The following is a 9,736-nucleotide window of genomic DNA, read 5'->3' on the forward strand; positions in this document are numbered from 1 at the left end:
TCCATCTGCCTGTCCATCCATCCATCCATCCATCCATCCATCCATCCATCCATCATCCATCCATCTATCCATCCGCCCATCCATCCATCCATCCATCCATCCATCCACCCATCTATCCATCTGCCCATCCATCCATCCATCCATCCATCCGCCCATCCATCCATCCATCCATCCGCCCATCCATCCATCCGTCCGTCCGTCCGTCCGTCCGTCCGCCCGTCCATCCATCCGCCCGTCCATCCATCCATCCGTCCGTCCGTCCATCCATCCATCCATCCATCCATCCGCCCGTCCATCCATCCGTCCATCCCTACCATAGCAGACTTCTGTCCACTGAATCACCCAACACTACTGCAGAGTTACATAATCTAGAAGATTATGTTCATTATTGTGGTAGTTTAAATGTAACTGGCCTCTATAAGCTCGTAGGGAAAGGCACTATTAGGAGGTGTGGCCTTGTTAAAGGAAGTGTGTCACTATGGGGGTGGGCTTTGAGGTCTCATATATGCTCAAGCTATGTCCAATGTCTCAGTTCACTTCCTGTTGCTTGTGAATCAAGATGTAGAATCCCCAGTTCCGTGCACCTCCAGCACCATGTCTGCCTGCATCATGCCATGTCCTGCCATGATGATACTAAAAGCCAGTCCCATTTAATGTTTTCCTTTAAAAGAGTTGCCAAGGTCACGGCAACTATGATAATGATAAATCAAGAAGTTGTAACTCATTAGAAAGTTCCACCGCCTCCCTACATTGAAATCTTATACCAACAATTATGGGGCTGGAAGGCAGTGGGTATGTGAATGGGACCACTGTCTTGGTTAACAGCATGACTGCTTTTATAGTGCGGGCTTTTGCATCCCACAATAAAAAGGTGCGAAAGGGCTCTCCAAATAAGAAGAGGTCCTCAGCAGCCTCAGAACCTGGAAACTATGGCATCTTACTCTTGGGTTTCCAGACTCCAGAACTGTGGGCAATGACTGTGTGCTGTTTACCCAGTGTAGGGCAATTTGTGACAACAGCACAGAGATAGTGAAGTGTGCCATAGCACCACGTTGACCCGTTAGGGTGACGAAGGACACAGAGGTAGGGAAGCTTCCTGCTACCTCCTCCAGGGTGTCTCTCTTCTAACCACCTAACGATGTTCGCTACAGAGCAAGAACCACCAGCAAACCCACTGCGACGTTTTCTTCTTTCCCGGTCTTATCCTCCACAAATTTCAATTGCAAACATATTTGATAATATTCAGCTATGTACAAAATAATGTACCAGACAATTTCAAAACCCGTGTGGAGCTGGCACTTTAGTCAATAGCTGATCATCCGTCAATAAGCTCAAAGCAGGAAGGAATGAATGCTTAGGGAGGCAACACTATCCCTCAGATGTGCTCATGAATACAGCAAGGATTCCTTAAGCATTGCCGCTTAAGTGTGCAGTGGAATGGAAAATGAGGAAGTCCTGTTCGCAACAAAGGAATCCACAGAGAATCAAACCAGTGGCCTTTTAAAAAAAAGTTCATATGCAAATTTTGGAATTTTCTGCTTTCAGGTAAAGATTTTGCATTTAGACTAAGAAGAACCTTATCTTTACAGAAGATTCCTGGTCACCATTATGTACAGCAGCAAGGCAGACTTGCTAAGAAAATGGGATATTAAAATAAATATTCTTTCATAATAAAAGTCTAAGAATCAATCTTGACATTTTACCCATCAGTGCTTAAAAGTAACATTTAAACAAAAGATTGATTCATGTGTTAGATCTTAAGGGAAAACGTCCCTTCCTGATATGCAGAAATCACAAATGGTGAGTATATTCTGAAATACATCATTAAAACACCCAGCAGAAAGAAAGAATAAGGGATGCGTGTGATGGTGGGAAAAAGTATGTTTTAATAAAGAAGCAGCGCGGATACTGTGTACATCATCTGTGAGCACAGACTGGACGTGTGACCTGAGCCTGGCTGTGGGACGACAGTGCAGGAGGCCAGTCTCCCTAGAATGGAACTTCCCGGGACATCCTCCCACTATGATTTCTGGAAAGTTTCTGCACCCCAATGAGCCTCTCCATTGGGGCAATGATCCAAATCAGACAAAGCCCAGGTTTAATGGATACCAATGCTCCCAGGTGATCTTCCAGCCCCCCAGAGAGGAAACAGGGAAGAAAGACCAGAAAACCAAGTGTTTGTTCTCTGACTTACAATTTAAATACCTTGTGGGAGTGGTCTTGAGCATCTCTGGGGAGGGGTCATCATTTGGCTTTCTCGGAGGTGGAATCTAGGAACTTCCACCCGAACATTCCAGACTCTTTGATACAGGGATGCCAGGGGTTGTGGTGTGGCCTTAACCCAAAAAATTTCTGTGTGTCATTTACTGGGACACGGGCAAACAGTGGATGTCATTGTATACATGGAGGTGTGTGTGTGTGTGTGTGTGTGTGTGTGTGTGTGTGTTTGTATCTTGGGGTGCAGCTACTGACCTGGGTGCAGTGGGCAAGGGCTCAGCTCATTCTCTTCATCTCCTTCATAACTAACTACAGTTATACAACACATACAGGCAGGTATGAACAAGTGTGAAGAAAGAGACACCTGGCCTGTGTGGTCTTCTAAGTAGTGTTCTCTTTCTTAACCCTAGACTGGAGGACATATAGAGCTATTTTCTACTAAAACTGAGCAAAAGCACAGTTTCCAGTGTCCCCACAAGACAGGAAACTATACAGTGGGATATCCTACACCACTCTTGCTGCTGTTGTCGGTGCCTCGTCTCTCACTCTGCAAGCTGGCTGTTCACATAAGTAGGAAAGCCAGAATGACAAGAGACAATCCACTTTGGCCCGGATATCTCTGCCACTAAAAGTCACAGACCTGGACTTCACATGGATTCTATGTAACTCCTTGTCCAGTATCACTGATATCCACATCGTAAAATAAGAAAATAAAGACAAATAAATCAATCACAAATTACACATGAAGCTCCACAAACAAGCAACAACAAATTCATTTTTTTCTAAGTGTTGTGTAGTTATATGGCCCTCCCCCCATGCAGGTCACTAATATCTCTGCTTTTCTTTAACATTTAAGTTTTAACTACTTTTCATTTGCTTTAAAAACTATTCCTACAGTACTACTAAGATGTATATGCTGATAAGATCTTTCTCATCCTCAACTGGAAGTGAATGAAAGACAACTCACAATTCTCCAATCCGACTGACCGTGTGGCTCTCTCCAACAATTCTGTGTGTGAATGTCACAGGAGAGGAGCCCACAAAGGACAGCACGACACACAGCAGGGACCCTGCATTCTGATGCAAGCTAAGCTCTCTGAGGCTTGTTTCCCAATCTCAGATGCCTCTGTTCTCCATCTTCTGATCAAGCACAACATTCACGTGCCCACACACAGCTAAGGACCTTCACAAGAACGGTGAAACTCAGGACTCTGAGCACATGAACCATGGAGTGATAATGGATCAGCCAGACACCAGGAATGCTAACTTGAACTAGGAGAGGGCATCCTTTGTTAAGTCCATATTTGAATAGCTTAATACAAACCATAAGTTGTAAAATCAATTCACATTCACAAAATTAAAAAAGAAAACTGACTTACTTGCTCAAATTCATTCTTTTGAAATTCCTCAAAACCGAAAATGTCCAGTATTCCAATGTCCAATGTCTGTGTGCTGGAAGGAAACAGAGCAGAATAAACGGGCATTCTCAGTAGCCTCCTCTCTAAGGAGACTGCAAATCCACAGTGAGTCACAGCTGATTTCAATGAAAAATCAGTCAACAGTGACTTTGGAGTCTGGAGGAAAACTCTGAAAGTTGGCAGCGCCAGGCCACCCCTTTAAGGCTGCTCCTCACACCATACACTGATAAATGCACCTTGCTTACTAGGTTAGAAACAGACCTATGGATGGGTGACATCATACTTGTTTCTCTGGAGTTGTGTCTGTGTCCTTCCCACTAGACCAGACCTGCTGGCCCTCAGAACTGTGAATCCACTTGCTCTGTGGCTCCCTCTCCCTATGCTCTCTCTCCCTGTGTGCACTCCAGGTTCCTCACACAGTCAAGGGCGGTCTATTCTGTATAAAAGCTACGTTAGGAGGTAGGTGATCTCCAATGGGTCAAGTTTTGACCCTTCCTGCTGTTATCTTCCTCATGGACTGTTTATAAAGAAAGGGCAACATTGACAAATTTAAACCATTTTGTTATTCAATATGAACTGTCTTTGTGGGAATTCAAGGCAGTCTTCGTGATAGTGAGAGTCCCAGTGTCTGTGTCCAAGTGGCAGGTGAGGAAGGACAGGGAGGGTGGCTCTGAGCACCCGGACTCCAGGCACTGATGAGAAGATATTTGCCATATACATTTTGGAAATTTAAACTGACAGATGTTCCCTCAGAAATTACTCTGATCGTAACAAAGCCAGGAAAATGTTTGAGTCATTTGCACTGGTGTTGCCATGTGGAGGCGCTCATTCTAAGGAAATGGCTAAAATATCACTAGAGGCCTATGACCAAGGCTTTTCATTGGCTAACTATAGTGGTACCCAAAGAAATGCCCCACAACCAAGATAAGGAATTAAGTGTCATTCATGTGTAGTGCATTGATGTAGTAAGAACGGTCCTATTTACAGGGACTTTCTAAACAGAGCATTGCCTAAGTAGAGACAAAAAGTCAGGAGGAAACAGAGCATGCTCAGGAAAGGGAAACAGGATTTGTGCTTACTTCTCATCTTTGCTTGGTTAGTTTGATAACTGGCAAATATTCTACTGATGCTTACAAAATTGTATGAAAACATAGGAAATGTTCAGCAACAATGTAAGTCAAGAGAAAAGCTACAAACAAATGTACTCTTTAGAAGAATTGGAAACTGTGTAAGGTCAATCACACTAAACAATGCACAAGGATCCTCCAGAGGATAAAGCCCTTGCCATGCAGGCATGAGGACCTGAGTTGTTTTTTAAATATCTGATTGGGTTCCAAATATGTTTAGTCACTAATTAAGATGGTTTTTTTAAAAAAATCCAGAGTTACAATCAAAATTAAATGTAAGTTTAGAGTACAGTGAGGAGGTCTGTCTGCAAGACCTCAGGGGAAGGCATGCTTCTTTAGAAGCTGGTTTTGGATCCTTACAACTGAGTAGGAGTTGTGTCTGTGACCTCCGTTCTAGAAACTTGCAGTCAGGGAGAGGCCTGTGGTGGCAAAATGACCAACATGGCTGCCATCCCCTGGAAAGCTCCTGTCCTGTCACACAGGTGTGATACTCTTATGTAGGCTGCAGAAGAGAGAAGCATAAACAGCCTCAGACTCACCAACACCCAGTCTTTCAGGAGTAAGGAACATAGCTATGACGTAAGCAAGTCTTTTTACATCAATTTTCTGAGAGTCCTAATTGGAGCTTCCCTGGTTGCTCACAATGTACATGAGCTTATTAATAAATTAAACACCTTTTACATGACAAAATATTAACTGCTGGACCACTAGTCTGTTTGATCATATGTGTATGTGTGGGTGGGAGGTTTGACTCTTGAGTCAAACACACCATCGGAGCTGAGGTGTCATGGTAGGTAGAAACCAGATTACTTTCTGTTCACCCTCATCCCTTAGAGTTCCCCTGGAGAGTCCTCTAAGGCACAGGTAGGCTCAGGAAAGGAACTCCAAACATATTTAGTCACAAGACGAAAATACATTCTGAAAAGATGGTAAGTCAAGGAAAGTCTTAGGAGCCATGACAGAGTGGGGTTAAACCGAATTTCAACACATGACAAGGAGGCCTTCTGGAAGGCCTGGATGCAGGGCATTCTTTCAGGCAAGCTATTGGGAAGGAACCTCGGCAGAAAAGCCTCAGCTAAGTTATAGGTGAATCGGCTTCTTTGGCAGAGAGCAGACCAATAGGGCACCAGGATGGGTAAGAATTATTCTGGATGCCTTCCAGGCTTGAACCTCACTGTTCACCTCATTGCCCTTGGGAACACCTGGATTCGCACAGAGGTTAGTGTTGGGGTGTCCCTGAAGAGGTTGACTGCTGTGGCACCCACAAGCTGTGCATCCATAAGTCATGTGACTGTCATAAAAATAATGCGGTAAAAGTCTCTTGTACGCTTTTATCTGTGAAATCTGCAGCACAGCCCAGTGCTGTTAATGAACACGGTCCCCTTGTGAGAGCCTGCATTTGCAGCCAGGCCGTATGCAGACTCGGTACCAAGAATATCTCCAGAAACAGAGATCAAGTCAACCTACTATGTGGTTTAATTTTTTTAAAAAACCATAAACAATATTTAGATGATATCAATGCTTGCATCCCGGATCTAAAACAACTCTCATTTAGGATGATGGGAGGCTGGGTAAATAAAGCCTCGCTCTGCCACTGATTGCTCTCTAGTTATTAAAATGATGGCTCTGCAGCTCGGAAACACAGACAAATACTTACAGTAAATGAAAACAGCAGGTGCAAAACACAGCATCTGAGAAATGAGGCAACGAGGGCCTTCAGACTTGCCTAGAGACAGCCCAAATTGGAAGTCTGGAATGTGATTTGGCTTCCTTTACTGAACTAAAGAAGTGATTGTGGAATGACCCAGAAATTCCACTCCTGGGCATGTATCCAAGAGAGCGAGTCCATATGTCCAATCGAAGACAGATACGAGTCTCTGGGGACTTCTTTGTTCATGCAATAAGACTGGTAATGCTACACCAAATGATGAGCCAGTTACCTGTGCTCTTATGTTGCTGTATGTTTTACAGGGGAATTTTGGGCAGAAGCAAGCTAAGAATGAGTAACTAATAACAGTTGAGCGTGCACCTTAATTCTGAACACTGAGTGGAAGCAGCCACCCAAGTAAAAGAAAAGGAAGGAGCCAAGTCACCCTGAAGATCATGCAGGGTCATAGGTGGATGCAGAATCCACAGAACCATGTAGATAAAGAGGAGCTAAGGCAGGCTGGCCTTCAGCGGAACAGTAAAGAGACTTAGGTTCCTGTGGATCCCAACTACGCAGAGAACAGAGTTTGCCAGATAAATAATTGCTAAGTGATAGGCTCTTAGATACATGTTTATCTTGGCATGAGTAAGTCCAGAATAACCTGAGGGTATGACATTTTATGACCATCCTCACCTGCTACAAGTCCCCACAGACCATTTGTTATCAGAAGGGTAACTGTGGGGGAGTGCATTCCAGATAAGGCTTCTGAGTAGCTCAGACCTTGAAGGAGAACTGCAGAAGTTCTCAAGTTTTCAAGAAGTTGAACACAGTCACCATAGTGTTTTAATACAACTCACCCTTGAGTTCATTTGTGCCGGGAGGGTCAATTTTCATTGTCAACTCAGCCCCTGGGCATGGCTACTAGGGAGTTAGCAAAGACGATTAGCCGAGCAGGTGATACCTTTCCTGAATGTAGACAATACCTGTCTACAGACCAGGAGTGCACACTGAATAAAAGGGGGCGGGGAAGGAGAAAGCCAGGCACATGCCGGCATTCCCTGCCCTCTTCTTCACTCGTGGAGACATGGGGAGGGGGTCTCAGATACACACTTCCGTCCCCACGGTCCACACTTCCTCACCATGATGGGTTGTATCCTCAAACCTTGAGCCAAGACACATCCTTCCTCCCTTAACTCACTTCCTGTTGGGGACTGGATCACAAGGACAAGAAAAGCAACCGGCACAACGTTGGTCTGCCCTCCCATGTTTGCGGACACCTTCCGCAGTCACCTGCTGTGGTGAACTAAAAGCTAGATTTTAGGGATGGACTCTGGACAAAGATGTCACTTCCTCTGGCAGAGGGCACAGATTAGGAAACCACAGGGCATCTTGTGATTGCCATACATTGTCACAGAGGGAGTGACGATCTTGCAAGTTTGTATGTGACATATGAATCTTGGAGTGGGGTGGGGCGGGGGAAGCCACAACAAAGAAAGAAGACCAGGCTCATGCCCCCTGCTTTGTGTACATGTTCATAAGGCTAAGGCTAGTTCTGGCCTTTTCAGGTTGAGGGCCATGCAGTAGTCAGTATGGTTATCTTCTGCCTCTTCTGCAAGTGGATGCTGGGTCCTCATCTTCGGAGTACCTACTGTAAAAAGCAGTGGTGGAGAAGGAACCGGTGTGAGGACGGAGGATCCAGGACATGGTAATTTCCAGATGATCTTTCTTTTCCGTCTTGGGTCTAGTCAATGCTCCCCTTTGCTTGACGTCTGTGTCCTTTTGTAGGTGAATGACAATGCTTGGCTATGGGAGTAAGGGCTTGTGATCAATGCAGTGATGACTGTTGGATCTTGTGCCAGAGGAGGACTCATGCCCACCACAACCCAGCGAAAGGCGGAAAGGAGGGTGAATTCAGAGGTATTTCAGAAGTTCAGAGTCCATTTTCAGTAAGCCTTTGGCTCACAGAGGTGAAGGACAGTCATCAAATTCTTAAGATCAGGTGAAGAGAAACTCAAGAGATTAAAAATAAAATAAAAATCACCATATGGTCTGCTTTGAGAGCCAGTGGTTCAGGGAGACAGATCAGGGCAGAGGACACAGTAGGGATAAAAGGCCCATAGGCTGAGTAGGAGGCGTTTTGTGATCTTCCAAGAAGAGGGGTTGTTATTCACCATGGGAAAGCGATGTTCCCCTAACTGGGAAAGGCTGGCAGAATGGATAGACGAGGCTGGCTTTCAGCTACATGCTGCTCTCCCAAACAAAGTCACTGTGTGTAGGGGCCACCGCATCCCAAGCAGGAAGCTACACTCTCCATGAAGCTCTTACCTTTCCCCAGAGCTGGACCTTCATAAGGCAGAGCCGCTGGAAGGGTTGAGCTCACAGGGTCATGGGATTTACAAGAGTGACATTGTGATCGGCAACCTTCAAAATTCACCTACTAATCAAGCCAGACACGGTGATGCACAGATGAAATACCAGCCCTTGAGAGGCTGAAGCAAGAGGACTGATCATATGGTAAGACCTTGTTTTTTTTAAAAAAAAAAAAAAGAAATTCAAAATCTATCTACTAAAGGTAGCCTTCTCAGATCCACTAAGAGTCAAAGATCACTGGGCCCTGCTGAATTTATCAGCATTATCTGAGCTAAGGAGGGTAATTCAGAGTTTGCCTTGTGCAGCCTGGAGTGTAAGACTCCAGTTCCAAAGACACCATATCCTGAGGATTATATAGAGCTACTGGCTCATCCTACAAGGGAGGTCTTGACCTCCACTGGTCCACTAGCAAAGTCTCAGAATGCCTAGCTTCTCATGGAGTGGAGCCTTCTGTAACACCCTGATCTTATTTTACCACTCCTTAGAGCCTTATTGGTATGGTAAGATTGCTTGCTGCAGGGAACTGTGCCTATTTTTGCCACAGAGGGTACTCATCTTAGGTGTTTGGTGAAGCCAGGGTAAGTGCTCACCGTGTGCCTCCAGGCTGCTCACGTGGGGGGTGGTGGTGAAATGTGTCTCCTAGCAGGTCTCATGTTCACAGAGTGAGGAGCTGAGAGAGGTCGCTCACAACTGCGAGGACATGGGATGGCTTGCACGTCTCCTCCTGCAGAGACGATCAGGATGCTTCGGATCTCAGAGCGAGTCCTCAAGCGTTACTCTCGGATTCTGTGGTTTCTCAGGAGCATCTCAGGGGCTGTCTGAGACCCCAGTGTTCACTGTCTGGAGGACAGCACGTTGGCAGGGTTGGAGCCCTTCCAAGAGTGGGAGTGACTCTGTTGGTGAGAGGTAGCCTCTTCCTAGACTTGCTGAATCTGCTTTATGAACACAGTAGATCA

General features: G+C 45.4%; 1 protein-coding gene across 4 annotated transcripts in view; it reads right to left on the minus strand.

Annotated features, from left to right (window-relative positions):
- Myo16 (myosin XVI) overlaps window positions 1-9,736 on the minus strand; it is a 474,821-nt gene that overhangs the window by 162,068 nt on the left and 303,017 nt on the right. For all 4 annotated transcript variants that reach the window (XM_026788802.1, XM_026788803.1, XM_026788804.1 and 1 more), the window contains exon 21: window positions 3,597-3,669. In XM_026788802.1, the coding sequence (XP_026644603.1) occupies window positions 3,597-3,669 (73 nt within the window). The remainder of the gene's footprint in view (window positions 1-3,596; window positions 3,670-9,736) is intronic.

This window comes from Microtus ochrogaster, unplaced genomic scaffold, assembly GCF_000317375.1.
Source record: "Microtus ochrogaster isolate Prairie Vole_2 unplaced genomic scaffold, MicOch1.0 UNK7, whole genome shotgun sequence".
NCBI classification, from domain to species: Eukaryota; Metazoa; Chordata; class Mammalia; order Rodentia; family Cricetidae; genus Microtus; species Microtus ochrogaster.